The following is a 21,066-nucleotide window of genomic DNA, read 5'->3' on the forward strand; positions in this document are numbered from 1 at the left end:
TAATTTATAGACTCAGCAAAGTAGATGCAGTTGTGTTTGTATCAGCGTAATATAATGTAATCGGAATTGCATACAAGTAAATTATATTCATAAACATTTTAATTAAGTACTTAATTGGTTCCTGTTTAAACTTTTAAACATATTTTTTAGATTACATTTTATACCTAGGTACATTGTTATTTTGAAGCTTTTATGATTTTGAAGTCAATATTCTATCAGCATACTAGAACTCCTATTCTGTCGGTGTTCACCGCACTTCTGGCGAATATGAGCTCACAAACAACTTCTGGCACTTCATATGAACCTGACTCAAGGTATGAAAATATTTCTATTACCTACCTATTTAATCAACGTCTTCCCATAGCGGTATAGCCTATGAACTATTCAAGGTTAAAATAGCCACACAAACCCAAAATAGTAAATATTACCCTTCAATAAATTGATACTTGTGATTGACCATTTGAGTCATTTTTTGCAACCTTACGACATCTACAGGCACTATGCACTCTCACCAATGCCAAATGAACAGACACAATAAAGTAAATTCTCTCTTATATAGGTACCAAATTAATATATTAAAGTAAGTGAAAGTATTATTATAAAGTTAGGTATTTACTTTTTATTACCATTTGTTATAGGTACAACACAAATAAGTTAATATACCCTGCAGCGAACAGGAATAAGCAGCCTATTTTGGATGTTCTGAAAGAGAATATAAAAAAGTATTTTCCTTCCGATGAACCACGACAATTGTTGGAAGTTTCATCAGGATCAGGACAGCACACGGCGCACTTTGCTCCTTCTTTTCCTCATATCACATTTCAACCATCCGAGTATGAAGCTGATCTTCTCGGAAGTATAAGTATTTACGCTAATGAATGTCCTACCAAAAATATTAAACAACCTCTGTTAATTGATATTACTGCAGACTTAAAGGAATATAAATTTGACAAAAACTCCATTGATATTATATACAATGCAAATATGATGCATATATCTCCATTTGAGTGTTCCATAGGATTATTCACAAATGCAGGAAAATACCTCAAACCCGGTGGATTGATGGTCACATACGGACCGTACGGAGTTAATGGCATTATATCGCCTGATAGTAATATCAATTTTAACAAATCTTTGAAATCTCAAGATTCCCGGTGGGGCATTAGAGATATAAGTGATTTAATAGATTTGGCCACGAAGAATCATCTCGTTTTGAAAGATACCATTGACATGCCTGCCAATAATAAATGTCTTATATGGGTGAAATTAACAAAGGAATAATAAATAAAGCAAACTTTTTGAAAGAAACATTTTTTATTATTTATTATATATAAACAATAATACCTTTTAGATGAACTCTGTCACAATGTAAGAAGAATATTGTTCGATACTTATTCTGGTGGTAAATATGAATATGATAGTATTATGGAAAGTTTACAGTTACAAATAATTCATACGTGTGTATGCCGAGGTGCTGAGAGAACATGATGATGTAATCCACTATTGTTCCATCAGAATAAGTGTTCAACAAAGTCATGGATCACCATAAAAGCCAAAGTAGTAAGAAGTACAATTTTGAAAGCTTTCCTTATTTGAAATATATGTATACTAATTATCAAGAATTGACATATCTCAGATTTATAGGAAAATTTGTACTTTTGACTGTACCAAATCAATTTTTCAAAAGCCGGTAACATTCAAATGCTCCATAAATGCAACCAAGGTACAGTCCAATAAATGTGCAGTTGCTATGTATGTAAGTATGTACTACTTCGAATAATCCAGATAAATTACCAGTTAATTGGACTCAGCTTGAATTGTCAGAATCAATGAATAGAATTTTTCACTTAAAGTGTTATCTGGCGATTAATAATTATAATAGTTGTTTATTGAAAGAAAATTTGAATTCACTATAATTTTAAAATGCAATCTTGAACATGGTAAAGTGTTGAAGCAAGTGAATTTAGCAATGTTTTCTTGTGACAGAAATCTGAGATGTTGTTCCAAGTCTTTTCATATTATGATTTTCACAAATTGTTTACAAAACTTCTATTTAACATGATCTATAATGTAATGGCTTCTACATTAATGTAATTAATATAATTAGGGTAGGTATATAAAAAAAATATGATTTATTTAATGCAGAAAAGAAAATGTACAGTAGGTATATATATAACTAACTTAAGATTAACTTTTGAATTTACAAGATGGGATTTTTGTACTAAGCATTTAGAAAATATAAACTTCACTGAAGCTTACGGAATGTCCAATTGAGAAAAAAAAACAGTTGTGTTTTAAATATGATTGAGAAACATTTAAAGCGAATAATTTTAAAAGTTCCACTTCACCGAAAGTTTGTTGACGTGCCTTCGAAGTGGACGGATGTGCTCCAAAGTTTGGGAGCGCTGAGTAGGTAGGTACTTAAAATATTTATAAACAATATATACAAACAAACGCACGTTTCGGGTTCAGATTTCTCATATTTTACTTACATGTTAAAAAATCAAGGTTATGAAATGATATTACTTTTACCATAAACATATTACTCTTTGAAATTTAAAAATAATATTTACAATAAATTCTCATTGAAGACAAATACAAATCACTAATGCAATAAGCATAACGGTGGGATTTTACATTGCTTATTGAGCGACGTCACGCATAGACAGTATTTTGTTAAGCAGATTATATTCTAGTATGGGTACACTTGATTTTTTTTTTTTATTATAAAGCGAAATGAGAATTTAGATAAAAAGGCAATTAATGATCACAATCAATAGAATTTTCGACGAATGCAATAACAACTGATTTGATGATTTAGAATTTCAACTTCATTTTTAACATATGTATATGTTTAAATATATTTTCTATTCACAGTCTATTCCAGCCTCGATCGCGTGAAGCATTCTTATGATATTTTTTAGGCACAAGGCTGGCAGCCTAGAAGGCACCTTACAAATTTACTTCACGCTATAGGTTGTGTCCGGACGATGCAATTCACTTAAATGTCGCTTTACATCTTGCCCGCTACATCTATTTATTTTAAATCTACATTTTTATTGACTTACGTTTTTAATATGTATACCGCTGATGGTGAATTTATTAGAAACAAGTAGTAAATGAACAGTAGAATTATAACAATCTATATTAAATATATAACATTATTACTTAATATGTTACTTCATATTTGTATAGAGTATATTTTTAGTTCTGAATATTTACAATAATATTTTATAATAGGTATATATATGTATATAATATTCAAAAACAATACAATATTCTTTAAATAACATAATTTTTATGATTATACAGAAATTATAATATTTTTCAGAATACAGGTAAACCAAAAAAAACATAAAAAATACATCAGACTCAAAACATCACACATATAAAATAACTCTAAAAACATCTTGAAGTAGTATGAATGTAAAAATTGTTCTTCACATAAAATCATTATAAAAATTCACTGACATAATATCATATTATTATAATTAATCATTTTGACTCCACTAAAACGGAAGCGGATTACTTGGCGTAATAACTATACAACTCGTATTGCATATACTTAAATACTAAATTGTTCGGAATGACATGACGTAACATGCACAACGCACTGGCATTTTAAATTGTTTTCATTTTCCACTCTTTGAAGACGCACATGATGGAACTGCAGGCTCGGGCATTTTATTAAAAATGCATTGAATAAATACTATAGTTTCGTCGGGGGCACTGTAAATCTACTTAATATATTACAACTTCATATATGATAATTCGGTTTCCATACCATTAATATATATTTCTACTTGGCAGCGTCTTAATTAAGGTATAAATTGTATGCCCCTCAGATTCTTCAGTTTTCATTTTTATCACATTAGTATTTACTTTCACCAAATTATTGTCATCATTCTGAAGATTGCGAAAGTCTATTACTGATCATTTTTAACAAACTAAAACCATGCATCCTAAGTATGCAGCGTCGGCTAACGGGACACTATACAACTATATTATCACAAAGTTTTAAAAAATGAATATCAGACAAATGCAGAAATCAACAATTGCGGCAAAGAAAGGTGACCACCCTATAATTGTCATTATTTTATTTATTGATGAGTCCATATTCAAGATTGAGACCGTTTCAAATGTAAGTTTTTTTCACTTTCTGTAGAGTGCCGCACTTGATATCTTTGTCCAGTGACTCGTTAGAGTTTTTGCACTCATGAGAACGATCCTTGCCCCCAAGCTCGTGCTGCAAATTGTCCTGCTTGGCCGGCACATTCACCACAAGGTTGATGGTCTTGTTGGCCCGAGGTTGAAGGTACACCGAAGAGTTGGCATTCAAAGGAGTCTCCAGCGGCGTTAACCGACTGAAATTCAAACACACATTATACAATTATCAACACGTTCAAGCATACAAATACTATTGGGAGAACCGCTATCTTGCTATTACTAATACATATTATATTCTTCCTATATGGCCTGGATTTATTCAATCTGTTTCCAGGAAAGCATCAGAGATTACATCAAAAATACTCATGTGTTAGTTGTAGGTACATAAGTATATATTATGTATTCATTTTAAAATAATCTATACATAAATATATATTTCGCTCACAGGATTCGATCTCAAAGGAGTCATATAGTATCAAAAGTAGATCTGTGCGTTATTCATCATTTCGAGAAAATGACGAAAAACGTTTTGTTGGGTGTTTTAGTGTTATAATAGCATGAAATATGTTTCTACATTTAGAAATAAGAAATTCAATTCAAATTCAACAGTTCTACTTTTGTTTCCAAAGTATTGAACAGTTCTAATTCTAATACCAAGCCCTATTTTCCATCACAATTTTATACCACACAGATATGATTTTGATTTGAATATTATATTGCTAGTCGTACATTATGGTCAGAAGAATAATTTGGCATACTTAGTTAAATTTCGATATATTTGCGACAGTTCTACTTTTGATACTATACAACTCATTAGGGTCTTTTTGTCGTTTGATGCTTCAACATATTTCATAATATTATTGTCCTTACAAATTATTAGGTTGTACATATGTAGGTAAGATGTAGAAAAGTATTTATGTTACAAATATTTAAATAAAAAAAACCTTTACAATGTGACATAAACGTAGACAAAGTCATGAAAGTATGAACGATTTTCAATATCTTCGATTGCGAATATCTCAAAATATTTTAGTTTATAGGGTCTATTTCCTCCATAAATTTCCATTTGAGGTAAAGTTAAAAATTTGGATCGTCAAAAAGTTTCTTCTGAAATCATCACATCGCTTACAATCTCATACTAGGGAACACAAAAATTCTCAAGTATGGAGAATTATGGGATAAACTTTAACACACGTCAGTACAAGAGACAATGAAAAATAGTATTATGGTCAAACTGTTCATACCTGTTGAGACGGTTGTGCTGCTCGTGAAAGGGCCTCGTGTCGGACAAAAAAGGATGCCGAAATCGCCGAGAAAAAAGGTAACCGAGCACAAATCCTAGTAACATGGTTACTAAACAAGCTGCCGAAACAGCAGTATACATAGACTGCGCTGTGTAAATCATGCTGGCAGCATGTTCGCTTGGCACCTTCAGCGAATCTACAAAATAAATAATGTTATAGTTCATTCATAATATAAATAATATTTTACATTTTGTAACTGTGAAATGCTTCTATGATATGTGATATTTACACAAACAATCTTCAAGAATTGTCAAAAGATATAAATAACACTGGTCATGATACATTGAGTATGAGATTTAGGTACATATCATACCTTGGCCATTAGTTTCGACAATATCTATACTGTTAGGGATTTCATTTGATCTCTCTGGCTCACTGAAGACATCATTGTCGGCAATATTTGTTTCCATATCCAAATCGATGGGCTTCTTAGCGGTTCCGCTGACGATGCCGTGTGTCGGCTGTCTGGTGATAATACTCTCTTCATTATACAATACAGGAGATTTTTTGCAAGTCATGTCCGATCCTTTAACTATGTCCTGAAGGTATCTGTCTGCATTGTGTAAGTTTCTCGATAACAGTGAAATGCAGCGAAGATTTTTAGTATCCCAAGCACAATGTGGGTCTTGTAGTGCAAGGCATTCACTGTAAAAGAAATTATTTCTATGAAATCACAATAATATTATAGACTGACAAGTGTTTGTTAAGGGGAACCGTTCCTTGTGTCATAATTATTCCCATTTAATAATATAATATGTCTTTTACTGAAATATTGGATACGGCCTGCTTAGATACAATGTCGCTGTATGAGGTTGAGTCCAGCTCGACATAGGAGTTGCATTACTGAGATGATGAACAATTAATAAGAAATGGCAGACAACAAAAATATAATTGAAATCTATAGACAAATATATAGGTGAATATTCACAGTTAGTTATTTGCATTGCACTGTCATCTGTGAGTATTATATTCTTTACTACATAATTATTATAGTACATATCAGTAAAATAGAAATATAATATAAGTGACGATTTCAGAATTAAGTAGGATAATCTTACCCGCAGGATGACATATTTCTGCAATGGAATAGTGGCATGGTTTTAATGATGTCATTTGAGATAACGACTAGTTTTTCAGTATGTACCGCCACATGCAATTGTTTGACAGGTACACCGACAGGTAGTATCTGCGTTTCAGAAACTACAACTGTTTGAACCGGCGATCGTGTCTCTTCATCAGCAGTTGTGTCAAAATCGCCAAGGGCGGATGCCGCGTTCAATGTCTTTATTATACGTCCGTCATCTAAATCAAATCAAAATATACATCATTATATTATTATATTGAGAGGAGTGTCTAAAATAATAGTGAAAGAAACTTATATTATACATACCGGTTCCAACATATAAAACATCATATCTGACACCATTTACTGAGTGTACTTGAGGGTGGACAGCTATTGCCGTAAATCGATACCTAAGAAAAAAGGGTCAATATTAACATAACAGAAACAATAAATTCAAATCATTGGTGTACAGAAATTAGATAACTGAAGTCATTTTCTAAAATTGAAGATTTTTACTTACTGTAAGCTAACCCTGACAAGCAGAGGTTTGGACAAAAAGGCTGGCACTGCATTCTCCATCAGTGCATGCGTTTTAATAAAATTAACTGATACATCTGGAAGAGTACGACTGTCATTTACGCACTCACCAGGTCGTGGATTTGGGACCTAAGAATTAATATACACAATCAATTTAATATAAGTCTCAAAAAATAAATAAAAAACAATTTAATAAGTTATGATGTAATCTATGAGAGATATTTGATTGGATGGATAATAATTCCTACCTTTTCAGGTTCAAGTGGAAGCCAATTGGCATTGATGGTTTCTTGTGATTTAAATTCCCCACTAAATGCATTGAGGATGTCACGCATAGCAAATGCACAGACGGCCGAACCGCCAATAGAATTAACGGGAGTTGTAAGGACACCATATATTATATCATCATAGCTGCCTCTTCTTCCGTAAACGCCAGATATAATGTCAGTAGTTGATTCTGAAAGAATTTTATGATTTGCAATATTAGTTTAAATAAAAAAGTAAATCATTGTAAACACTATAAACAAATGGAAAGATCAGCTCAAACAACAAACTAATGTACAGGAGGGAGTTAAAAGAATTTAAAAAAAATAATAATTGTTAGTTTACAATGAGTCAAGACTTACGAATTTCATCAAAATAGAAGGGATATTCTCCTTGAATTGAACAGTTTAGGCGAGCCTTGAGGAATGATGTCCACCTGTCTCCGAATTGTCGAGGTCCTCCTTTGTCTTTTAAACAAACTCTTGCTACACGGGAGTACACAGCCTGAATTGTAATAATACAACATGTTAAATAAAACAATAATTAACGAAGAAAGTGGAAACTCAAATATTCTGACTAAAGCCATGATTTTAAGTACCTATATTGTGTAGAATGAAATTCACATAATGAACACTAATACACATAATGAAATTGAAATCATCTATTAAAAAACAGCATTTTTTTTACATAGATTGAGAAACTTCTAATATCACATGAACATAAATAGAAGACTTGTCAAATGTTAAAATAATGGCAATATGTATCAGTGGCGAAGGCTCCATACTAAGCGATTATTTAAAGCCTACCTTCTAAGAAAACTATATCTTCAAGTATTTATTTCAAATTGCAATAAATTAAAATATAGAATAATTTAAAATATTAAGAGTCATCTATTGTGTGAATTTGAATGTAGATTGGCCCGACTGTGTAAATTAGCCAAGTTTAGAATCAAACAAAAAATTACAAGCGAGTAGCGACATCTATTATTTTTCTTTGAATGACAAAATTGTCGATTATTGACTTCATAATCGAAAATTGTTTTCTATACTTATTATGACTCATCTCTTCAAGCAAGTCTACAAAATTTATCGCGTTTCGGAAGCGTTCGAGTGACCGCTTCCAACTCTTTTTGCAAAGTTTATTGTCTATGCCTGCCGCTTTAAATAATAATAAATAAATAAGATGATTTAAAAAAATAATGTCTATTGGGTTCAATCAGATATAATTATTAATTGATTTTAAAAATAACAAATAATTGTATCTCGTGATAATTATTTAGATTAGTTCAGTCATAGACAAACATAATTTATATCGTTTTAATTCAGTCAGATTGTTGTTCAAAACATGGTGGTATAGTTTTATTTTGTGAGACAATTCTGTGATTTATTGTATTCTGAATGTGGATAGATTATCTTTTTTTGTACCCTAAGTCATTCGTCAGTGCTTCAAATACAAATTATTTGTAAAAATGTCTAGTTTTCCAACTGAAATTGGTCATTGCTGTAGTACGGATCAAATTTTAAAAATATCGTTTTCAAGTTTGACGTTTATCCAAAAATCAGAAATTATCAAAGCTGGAAGATCAACCGTTCATTTAAATTTGCATACAGCAAAAAAAACTTATGTTAGACATTTCCACAACAATTTATATGACAAATATTCGTTTTTGACTGGCAGTTGTCAATTAAATAAACTATATTGTTGGCCATGTATGCTTTTTGCCACAGATAAGTCTGCGTGGAATTATTCTGGTATAAGTGATTTAAATAATTTGACAAATTCAGTGGTAAAACATGTGACTACAGAAAAACATTTACATTCAATCGTAAATCTGGAATCTTTTGGTAAAACTAGAATCGAATTTGCCGTTGATAAACAACAAAAGGCAATTGCTAGAGTACACAATGAGAAAGTCGACAGAAGCCTTAATATAATGCGTAGATTGATAGATACAACAATTATTTTGGTTAAACAAGAATTATCTTTTCGAGCACACGATGAAAGTGAATCATCAAATAATCGTGGAAATTTCATAGAATCTCTTCAATTTTTATCATCTTACGATTCTGTAATTGAAGGACATTTTAATTCATTAAAATCTTCGTGCGCCTTTTCTGGATTATCAGGTGAGATTCAGAATGATTTAATTTCGTCAATATCATCCGTAATTATTTCAGAAATTAAGGCTGAAATTGCAGAAGCTAGTTTTGTTTCTATAATGATAAGATGAAACACCAGATATTAGTCGCCGTGAACAGTTAACAACCATTTTGCGATACGTTTCAAATAATTCTGTAGAAGAACGATTTTTAGGTTATGTAGACGTCAGTTCAGAGAGAACTGCCATTGTTTTGAGTTCACATGTATTCTCCATATTAGAAAAGTTTAATTGTAGTGAAAAATTGGTAGCGCAAAGTTATGATGGGGCTTCAGTAATGTCTTCAGAATTAAACGGAGTTCAATCAAAAGTTCGAGAAAAATGTTCTATGGCCTTATTTGTACCGTGCCATGCTCATATTTTAAATTTAGTTTTATCTAGATCTGTTGAAAATGTTGCGGAATGTAAAAAATTTTTTGGACACATTAATAAATTAGTGAGTTTTTTTAATACATCTACAAAGAGAAGTGCATTGCTCAATGAAATAATGGATCACCGTCTTCCAAGTGTTGCATCGACCAGGTGGCACTACCACTCTCGTATACTTAATGTAATACATGACAATAGATCTGATTTCATAACGACATTCGAGACAATAGAGAATAATTCTTCTAAATGGGATGAAGATTCTTTAACCTTTGCAGATGCTTATGATAGTAAATTTAAAGAATTTGAATTTAACTTTTACTTAGGAATATTCTCCGAAATCTATGCCCGAACGGATATTTTATTTAAAATTATTCAAAGTAGAACTGTAAACATTTCTTATTCCATTAAAAAAATTAACGAATTTAAAAAATGGTTAGAGACCGACTTCCAAAATAGTTTTAGTAATTTATATAATAAATATAAAAACCTCTGTGAACCACCAAAAAAACGTCGCAGAAATGAATTAAATGATGAGCAATATTTTAAAATCATTTTTAAGGAGGTTTGCGATAACATTTTAATGCAAATGAACGATAGATTTGTTTCATTTGAAAAATTAAATTTTTTAGAATTACTTGAACCGACGCTATTTAAATCGTTTAAACGAAAATTTCCAGATAAACTATTTGAATCCCTGAAAAACAGTTATTCTGGTATTTTTGATTCAAGTCAATTGAAAAACGAACTTAAAGTCATTTATTCTTTACCAAAATTTCAAGATTCAAATTTAAGAGAGTTGTTCGAATATTTTAAAAACAAAAAATGTCTAGTGGAAGCTTTCTCACAGACTTATAAACTAGTCAAATTATTTTTAACGCTACCGACCACCACAGCGACGGCAGAAAGGAGTTTTTCTACTCTAAAACGTGTCCACACATATTGTCGAAATACTCAAAATTAAACTAGATTATCGAATCTTTCAATTATAGCTATTGAAAAAGAATTATTAATTAAATTAAAACGTGGGCAAACATTTTATGATAATGTTTTAAAAAAATTTCTGCAGAAAAACAGACGAATTGACTTAGAGTACAAATGATCATATAGTAAGCCTTTATATTAATTACCTACTGAAATATCTTGAAGTGTTTTGAATGGCAAAATGACAACAACGGCTTTTTTCAAAGCCACCAATGATATATTTTTGGGCGTATGTTACGTGTATGAATGTTTATGAAAATACATACTTTAAACTCATCGCTCAATTTTATACCGTCGGTGATCTATTGAAATTTCAACGATTCAGTGTGGCGTTGTCATTAGTGTGCACATATTATTATTCATCAGTACTAATATCGTAAGTATTATCTTCTTATTTCCTGTAAGTATACCTTACAAGTGTGCTATTTTTCTCTGATCTCTACAGCTTACCTCTTCCCAAAAGTCACCCTTCGCCACTGATATGTATAGCATGTACCAATAGATATGTATTACAGATGATTATTGAATATTTCTTTACCTTTCCACAATTCATATATTCAACAGCTGTTTCTCGATAAAAGAAGTAAACATAGTCTCCTTTACTGACAGAGCTGACGAAACTGGGATTGTTGAGCTGCCGAAGGTTGAATCGTTCTGTTCTTTGCTGCCCTCTATAGATTAGGGGATCTGTTCCAGAAAAATCGGCTACTGTGGCTGTATACAGTTGGCCATCTGAAAATACGATAAACATATTTATGACATTGAAATAATATATACCACAGAACATTTTGTCACGGAACATTAATTGAACATGGACAAAAACAAAACTATTGAATGAATCAATGTAAATTAAAAATGAAATACTCCTTTATATTGCTATACATCCAAATTAATTTATTTTACAAATAGTGTACATTACAAATTATAAATTCAAGACATTCTCAACATGACATGAAAAAAAATATCTATAAAAATGTGGATGAAGTCATAATATGATGATACCATTGGTATTTTTTTAATATAACAGAATAAGCTCCATTTTATAAAAGCAATAATGTTATTGCCTTCTTTATTTGCATTGTCAGGCACTTGCAGAAGACGAGTGGTAACACTGGTAACATGTCCATGGAGTCGTGGGTCATGGTTTCGAATCCTAGTTCTGGCAAATTCACGCGTTTTTTTTCAATGTGAAATTTGGACCCAGCACATTGACCTAATAGGTTGTGTAAGTAGGTTACATCTCTATCTCATAAAAAATCTGTTGGACCTTTTAGTGAGGCGACCAAGATCGACATCGGATTCTAGAGCCAATGAAACCAAAAGTTATTGTTATTGCAGAAATCATTGTGGCTTACTTGTATATATTGCCGTTGAATTGTGTTCTGGATCATATGGACAAAGTGCTGATCCATCAAACTCTTCATGCATCTCAAGACGTCCACCCTCCTTGGGGTGGTAGTGGCGGCAGAGTGGCTTGTAGGAATTCGTGCCGCAGACGATTATCTTCCCGTCAGCGGAGCGAGCTGCTATCCTCACATAGTTCTGGCAATCCACGTCCATGGATTTGCCTTTCAGCGCGCACAGCTCTCGGTGTGCTGCTGTGGATGTCCATTCGATACCCTGAAAGAAAATAAGATTTTGTTTTTAAGAGCACAGTGTAGATTTTTATATCTCAAAATATGCACCAGCATAACAATTAATTTTATTAGACATCTGGTAAACACAGCAGAATTGAATAAACAAAACAATGATAACAGATATCGTAGATAGGATTGTATATAAAACATAACACAAATATACTATTAACATAACATGATTAAATTTAAATTGAACTTCACGAAAACGAATTTACTGCAAAAAGTAATTACTAAATTAGGTAGATGGTTGTAAGGAAAAAGAATTGGTAAATGAAAGGAGATTAAAATATATTTTTTTAAATTTAGAATAATAGAAATAATAAATAATAGAAAAAAATATTCTCTTGGCATTAATATTAAAGTTGGCGAGGCGGATTGATACAATATGGCATCTATAAACTAAAAACCATAAATAAGCTGTAATCTATAAACCATTTATATGGCAGATATTTTGATGTATCGGTAACGTATGTTTGACATATTGTGCGATGTTTGGGTTTGCACATTTAAATATTCTAACTAAATAATGATTGTCCAATGTATTTATTTTGGCTGCCGTGGGCTGTCCTTCTGAAATGCGAAATAACTTACAGCTAAAGTTATCATAATGTAATAATTCACACATTATTTCTAGTTGGTGTAATAGGTACATACTTAATACATTTTATTGAGAATTCGACATTTTTATAGTTTCTATTAATATCGCATTTTTAAAAACAGGACCATCTACAAATTTCATAGTGAAATACCTACGTAAATAAACTAAGTATGTGGTATGTGGATGAATGTAATAGGAGTTGTCCATCATCGTGATAACTGATAAGAGTGCCCCAGTTCGACTCAACAAAGGATTATGTATTTGGGGCAGATTGGCGGACGGACACTGAGAGACACATGGATGGACAGTTCGAGCGGACATTTATCGCGTCCATTCGGCCAACGATGTATGTAAACGTAGGTAAATTGATGTATCTACACTCTACAGAGAAGTTTCCGAATAGAGACGTAACATGCGAATGTTTCTTTAATAAGTTGATTTTTACGGCAAAGAAGCGTTTACACCAATCTTAAAGATGCCATCTTGGCAATTCCTCTTTTTTGTTTGCTGTCTTAACAAAAAACTGCATCTTCCAAGTACGATTTAATTTAAACTATTTGATACCTTAAATATTCAACTCACAGGAAGAGACCAGATCCTTAATAATTTGAAATTAATATATTTAATCAAACTTGACAATACGTAAAAAAACTGTTTGAAAGTAAAGTTAATTGAGATGATCCGGTTTCTAAAACACTAAGTAGGTATTATTGAATTATTCTTGAATCGTTGCTAAACTGAAAGAAAGAGAAGATCCTGTATATTTCTGAGAGACAGAAGATACAGTCTTCATATTATAATGGTGTGACAACCGAAATAAGTATAGACTAATAAAAAAAAGTGTAGAATTTAAATTAGTTTATATTATAATTTTGTAAAATAGAATTGTACCAATGAAATGCTAATTTAATACATATCTGAAACCTAATGGCTACTTTATTTTTAAAGACCGTACAAATAATACTAAATATCTTACGCGTATTTTATTTAAAATACAAGGCATGTAAGGCCTGTTTTCGGATTTTAATTGTACAAAAAATGCTTCAACACTATGAAGTTAATAGTTCCAGCATAGATGTATTAAAAGTAAGTTCCAGACTATGGATGTTATTAGAAACGGATAAACTAAAGTGTGAATGTCATGGGTATTCATTTCGTGAATACTAATTCATACCTAATTACACGACAATGTCGCTACGATGCTCTGATTCAATATGCACAATGTAGGACAAGAATAAATGTAGGATAAAATAACACATCGCATGATAATAATAATTATTAAATAACTTGAAAAGTGCAAAGGTCGAATGTAGATGCCTATAGTAGGTACTTAAGTAAAAGTATGAGTACGTTTAAATAAAAATATTAATGTAAGCAATATTGATAAACTTGTATAGATTTTAATAGTTCAATCCAAAGCATAGTTATTATTATATAGCCATTACAAAAAAACGATGGCCGATGATATTTCAGTAAAGTTATTATGAAAATTAATAACAGATTATGTTCATCATCATCAGCGGCGCGACAACCCGGTGTGGGTCTTGGCCTCCTTCAACAGCTCCCTCCACCTGTCCCTATCCAGTGTGGCCGCTTTCCAATTCGGTACCCCCAGAATACGGAATCACTGGCAGCTCCATCCAACCAGCGAATCTTTGGCCTCCCTCTTCTTCTACGCCCTACTGGATTGCTGGATATCACTCTCTTTGCCGGTCCATTGTCATTCATACGGTGCACATGACCTAGTCATCGCAGTCTCCCAATCTTAATTGATTGAACTGCGCTGCAATCTTCGTACAGCCCGTAGAGCTCAGCATTTCAACAGATTATGTTATCTATGTAAATTTATGCCAGTGAAAATTTGCTGCTGCAAAGAGCGGCAAATCACAACGATTTTATAAAATCAAATAATCGTCTTTGACACTGAACGCAATTAGAAAACTACAATAAAAGAAGCGTACGATATGTACGAATAAAATGAGATATAGTGAAATAATATTACTTATCTTTTAATTTAATATTAATAAAAAAACAAAATATTTGAAAATATAATTAGTGGAATACCAGGTATATGTTTAGTTTATTCTATTATTCCCGGACATAAATAATAGCAGCGTGTTCGTAATACACATAAGAAGGAATCGTGAGTGCCAAAACTATTGGAAAAGGCGTCGGATGAAATTTGTAGTAAAAAACAGAAAAAAATAACATATCCTGACCCAAAATTCCCGGACCGGCGGGGTGAGATGAGGGATAATATTCCCGGCAAGATGCAGTCGTAAAAATGCCAGAGTGGATCTGAACAAACCCCGAACAAGTCGCAGCACAAATGGAAGAAATACGGTCCGCTTTTAATGGCACCGGAGTAAAATTTGGACTATCGAGCGATAGCGGATGGTGGTTAAAAGGTAATAAATGAGTACCTAACCAATATTCGGGTAAAATAGATTGACTTTATCGATATAGGTAAATAATTATACCTACTCTGGATTCATAAAAAAACGCATGGTATTCTCTGTGATAGGCAAAATTAATATTAAATGGAATTAATGAAAGTAATTACATAAGAATTATTGGTTTAATAAAAGCTAAATGCATATAAATGAGTATTTTTCTTTTTGTCGTAGAAGTACTTGCACTAATTGTTAACCCACTCATATTACATAGGTACCTACATAATAAAATTTGGAGCATATCGGAAGCGTAGTCGTTGCTTCGATGGTTACGATTATTGATGAAATTTCTATATGGATAATAAAATTAGGGTATTTTTTAGTAAATCTAATACTATGTTGGCATATGTATAGTATGTTGGTATAGCATGTTATATATTGGTAAAGTTAGTGAAACTTAAAAGATAAGAAGTAGACATGAAGTTATATTTTTATATTAATAATAATTGGTTGCAAGTAACCAACACAATAAAATATTAATGCAAAAAAACAATCAAAAATGCCAGTTTGACATTATATAAAAGTAAATTGAATTGGTGATTATAAGTGTGTCCTTTAATGAAGATTCAAATAAACTGAAAGGGGTTCCGTGGTGATAATAACGTATTTGAGAACCTTTTATTTTATAGATTTTAACCAGCAAATCTCATTACAGTGTGTAAGGTCGACATTATTATACATATTAACCTAACGGTTTAAATGGTGATCTGATGAGGTTTTTCTTTTCTTTTTTTTTTAATTGTTTGGAGATTGGTGGTGGAAATTAGGTAGGTAGACAGACGAGCATCAAATAAATGTTTTATGAATACCGTGGATTCGGATAATAAAATAAATTCTACCAATCTACCATTATGCAACATTATGAAAATAATAAAGCCATCGTCAAAAATAAATTCTAGATTGATAAAATACCTACATTACAATTTTAAACTACTAATATTGATATAGCCATACATATTTGAATTGCCAAATTGTGTGCTTTGGAATTACGAATCAGTAAAGTATTAGAGTATTCTATTACTAGATTTAACAATTTTTCGTACAATTTAATTAAGCAACTTATAAGTACTTGTAAGAATGGCTAGTATTCAAGACCATTAAACTTTAGTCGGCACTTTTGATATATATATTTTTAATGCCTATATAATATTCAGCAAAATTTTATTTTACAGAAATTAAAATGATGTATTAAAATGAGTCTAAGATTTATCAAACTATCTTGATTTTCTCAACTCTCCTAGATAAAAAATACTGTTTATTATTCATTAAGCGAACAAAAAACTGTGCAATGTGTAAAAAACCAGGACGATTCAGGTCGATTCAAAATGGATGGATACAGCCGTCTACTTAATTCCCAGTAGATGTAAATGGTCCATTTGGAGAATGTTTAGATAGTTATCATTCAAAGTGAGAGATGGAGTACGGTCGTCATCTTGACAGCAGGCAGCCGATAGCAGGGGGAAATGCAAATGGCGCGGAAACAAAATAAATGTGCAACGAATGTTAGAAGTGTGCGGATGCATTTACGGCGGGCTCGGCGCGGCTGGGACATTTTTGGCGGCGTGCCAAAACAGCGCCGCGACGCTAACGCCCGACGTCTCCCCCACCACCTCTAGCACAGCCGTGTTAACGTCAAATCGTCATTATTTATGTATCATTATTATATTAATTTAATTTAATGGAAACATTGTCGGCGAGGGAGATTAACGCTGGCGTGGAAGTGGTGATTTCTAAATATGTAGGAGTACTAAGCTGTACACTACAATACACGACAAGACTCAAAATTAAGTGCGATTTCTCACCAGTCACCAATACATTTAATGACTAATAACAAATTACATAGGTAAAAATGAATCATTAACAAGAAATGCAAAACCAGTTATTCAGCGAAAGATTAAATATTATGGATACACTTTGGTATAGTAACAGGGAGATGGGATCATTTAAATTTTAAATTATCAGTTGCATTATGAAAATTGATGTATTTTTTTTATAGAAATCGTTTATAAGATAGATTCCACGCATCTGGCGTGAAATATTTTCAAAATAACAACTACGTGTGGTACATGGCAGCGTAAAAATCTGATCTCGACCCTTCAAAAAACTCTCAAAAATTCTGTCATAGGAACATACATAGATATGTCTCCCGGTGGACTTAAAAAAGCCGTCACATTTGATATGAGAGGAAAATTTAAAATCAATCAGACAGAATTTTCCCGGAATAAAAATTTAAAAAAGAAAACAATAATTTGACGGCTCGGAAGACCTAAAAAAGCTCTCCACTTTAGATTCCGGGAGAAAAATAATAAAAAAATAATTCTCGAGATTCAAATAATCATGACAAAATGAAATTCAGGAACTCGAGAATCTAATAGTCGATTAATCGCAACTTTCAATTGAAACGTAGGTAAGTCAGTTTATTGTCTTCATGGATTGACTACAATGGTTACTAACATATAATTCTATATACATACAGTTAAGTATTACATATTATTTTAAAATGTTAAATTAAGTACCTAATACTTATCATTATTTATGATTAGGTACCTACTACAAAAAATATATATTTTATTATACCTATTATGTCCGAAATTCGTAATTACTTTTTTCAAGCTGAATGTAACCAAATTAACATTGTTTTAATAGTAACAATAATAAATTGCATACTTGCAAAATCCGGAGGCAGTAAATATTTGAACACTAATGACAAATGAGTAATGACAAAAACGATTTAATTAAATACGCATGAAAGTTATTTATTGAGACACAATACACGAGATATTCAATTTAATAAAGAATTCAGTAGAAGTAACGGTGTACTGCCTTCAGGCGCCCGTCGACCTTAATCCACCTCTGATCAAACTTACACATTTGTGTGCGAACTGCACACGCGCGGGATCAATATGAAGCGATGGTAATGATAATGAAGATAATGATGATGGTGTACAATTCCATGTCTTCTAATAAGAGAATGGTAATTGAAGTGGCAGTTGCTCACGACATGATGCGATGGTCACTGGTACTGTATCGTGACCACGAGAAGATGCAAATATGCAGCGTTATGATTCGTGATGAGTATTTGTGCGATTGTATTTTCTCTATGAAATTATACGTGACACGTATCAAAATATTTCAAAAATGCATTTTGATCAACGAGTTTGAAAAATAGAAAAGGGTTCACATGAACGGTTTTGTATTACAACGTTTAGAAGTGATAAAGAAGTAACGGTTTTAGTATAGTTGAAATGGTAACTATAGAAAGTCAAGTGTTGATAAGTATTTACTAATACAAATAGAGTGGGGGGCCTGCCAGTGAATACAGAATTAATGGGAACTGTAGGGGAGCGTGGGGTAATGGGAGCGACCAGCGCTCGAAATGGACAGGAACGCACCGGAGCGCCGTTGTGGTTCGTGGAATTCCAAAATATACCGTTCCGGCTCGTGGATTCATTTAAAATTGCGTTGCGGTTCGTTAGATTGAGATATTTATGTGTGAATGTATCTTTTAAAGTTTTTCTCAAAATTAAAAATTAACGAAGTTATGTCATGCCGGGCGTGCAAGGGTTAAAAATAAAATTTATGACATCCCTAAATTTCTTTCAATTTTCTTTTTTGTGTCGATACATCCGTGTCTAAATGCATTGTCTAAGCACTCCAAATAATTGCATACTTACATAAAAAAAAGTAACTACAGCTGCAAGTTACAAAAGAATTGTGCCTTTGCTGACATTGTTGGAAAACCTTTTGTACTTAAATAACTTAAATTCAATAAAAAATAAAGTTGGCACCTACATATTTGTATAATAATTTCTAAAGTATGAAACATCTCAGTACAGTCTCGCTTTTACCTTTGACTGGTATGCATTGCGAATTTACTTACCTACTAATTTATTACTTATATTTTATTGTGAGTGATAAAACTTATTTATTTTCATCGCCATCTAATCGCCGTGTTAATTTTATACCCACGTCTATTTTTGCGGGCAAAATTTTCGGTGGTAAAATTAATATGATAAAGTTTGGTAATTTAAATCGTACAATTCCGCTAAAATCTACTTATTAGTGATAATCGCTTGTTTTTTAAAACATTTTGTATTATTTAATTTTGTTCTCTTAAAATTTGGTTAAACATCTCAGCAGGCGATACCTTTCTATATATTACATATAAGTATATTTTTTGTCGTTGGTATCCAAACTGATTTAACATATAATGCTGTTGATCAGTGGCCACAAGCAGAATTTTTTCGTTTTGAAAATGATAAATATGAGTGGATATTTATAAATTTTATGAAGGTTTAATTAAGTAGTAGGTACTTCGTGTAAATCTGCTAAAACATTAAGAATTCACTCCGATAAGCATTTAAGATCGACAATACAGTTGAAACAGGGTTTTCTGATTCAATGTCATTTCGACAATTGACTCGACGTGTTAAAAAATATTTATGACGTGTCGTAAACCCTTATTTTTACAGTGAATAATAAATAAATGCACCATTATGCTATTTTCCTACAAAAATGTTTTTGGTATGAAACTATTGAATAGCCTACCGTAATTAGTTTATTTTTAAGGGACGTTTCTATTGTGTTATAATTACATACGGTGTAACTTGCTACTTTAAAAATAATAGAAATAATAGATACCTACTATGTAGAGAACTTTTAGTTAATTTTTGTTGTAAATTTGTTTTAAAAAAAAAGGAATATCCTCCAATAAAATTTTATTACTATCATAATAATAAATTATTGTTCTGTATTATCATTATTCATCACCGTGGCAATAATAATGACTATAATGAGACTAGGTAAGGACAAACATCACAAATTCAATCGTTTAGTTTAAAATACACTCACAAATTAGGTAGGTACGTGTTCAGTGCGGACAACAAATAATTTTAGATGGTAGTCATAGATTAAATAAATACGGTGGTAAGTTCTTTAATCTGAGGTGGTAAGTGTACGTATATTACAATAATGGTAACCAAAGCATCATCATTGTAACATATAGGTCATGGTCTCCACAACGAGGGGCTGAGAGGGCTCTAGCCTGGGAGCCCGTGCTCAGGAGGAGCCCGGCGAGGCGAATCGACCAGATAAGTGAGATAAACACACATCACAAATTTGCTTTAATAGTAAAAAAAAGAATTTTCTTACAATACTATTATTTATAGTTATGTGGTTATACGAAACAATTCTTAATTGTTTATCAATACTGGACATCTCCATAATTCGTATGAATGTTTTAAAATATACAATAAAACACTAAATATACAGATTATTGTTACCCCGTACATACTGCCTTTATTCTTAGCGATAAGAAGGGGGCCCCACCAAAGATCCTAGCCTGGGGGCCAGCTTCACGATGTGGGGCCTATGGTATAGGTATATACATACACTACAATATTAGTCCTTATAATGTTGAATATAGGTAGGTACCTACACCTACTGATTAATGACAATTTTATATTATTCTATAGGATTCGTGTTTAGCAACTCGAGTTGCACCTTCCGTCATGTTTTATCTTATATAATTAATGA

The 21,066-nt window shown here is 31.9% G+C and overlaps 2 protein-coding genes across 3 annotated transcripts in view; one reads left to right on the forward strand and one right to left on the reverse strand.

Annotated features, from left to right (window-relative positions):
* The first annotated feature begins 50 nt into the window (after nucleotides 1-50).
* Nucleotides 51-1,308, forward strand: LOC147072178 (UPF0585 protein CG18661). Its single transcript, XM_085947396.1, has 2 exons — nucleotides 51-314; nucleotides 639-1,308. The coding sequence occupies exons 1-2, from the start codon at nucleotides 193-195 to the stop codon at nucleotides 1,279-1,281; spliced, it is 765 nt and encodes a 254-aa protein (XP_085803522.1). The 5' UTR covers nucleotides 51-192; the 3' UTR covers nucleotides 1,282-1,308.
* A 2,340-nt stretch (nucleotides 1,309-3,648) lies between these two features.
* Nucleotides 3,649-21,066, reverse strand: part of Sema1b (Semaphorin 1b) — a 467,015-nt gene continuing 449,597 nt past the window's right edge. For both annotated transcript variants that reach the window (XM_085947394.1, XM_085947395.1), the window contains 10 exons: nucleotides 12,199-12,463; nucleotides 11,382-11,575; nucleotides 7,698-7,839; nucleotides 7,320-7,528; nucleotides 7,055-7,200; nucleotides 6,862-6,944; nucleotides 6,530-6,773; nucleotides 5,785-6,116; nucleotides 5,412-5,607; nucleotides 3,649-4,364 (listed from right to left, as the gene is read on the reverse strand). In XM_085947394.1, coding sequence (XP_085803520.1) covers nucleotides 4,136-4,364; nucleotides 5,412-5,607; nucleotides 5,785-6,116; nucleotides 6,530-6,773; nucleotides 6,862-6,944; nucleotides 7,055-7,200; nucleotides 7,320-7,528; nucleotides 7,698-7,839; nucleotides 11,382-11,575; nucleotides 12,199-12,463 — 2,040 coding nt within the window. In that variant the 3' untranslated portion in view covers nucleotides 3,649-4,135. The remainder of the gene's footprint in view (nucleotides 4,365-5,411; nucleotides 5,608-5,784; nucleotides 6,117-6,529; nucleotides 6,774-6,861; nucleotides 6,945-7,054; nucleotides 7,201-7,319; nucleotides 7,529-7,697; nucleotides 7,840-11,381; nucleotides 11,576-12,198; nucleotides 12,464-21,066) is intronic.

This window comes from Rhyacophila brunnea, unplaced genomic scaffold, assembly GCF_057557595.1.
Source record: "Rhyacophila brunnea isolate RB1 unplaced genomic scaffold, BYU_Rbru_1.0 scaffold_2, whole genome shotgun sequence".
In the NCBI taxonomy this organism is placed as follows: domain Eukaryota; kingdom Metazoa; phylum Arthropoda; class Insecta; order Trichoptera; family Rhyacophilidae; genus Rhyacophila; species Rhyacophila brunnea.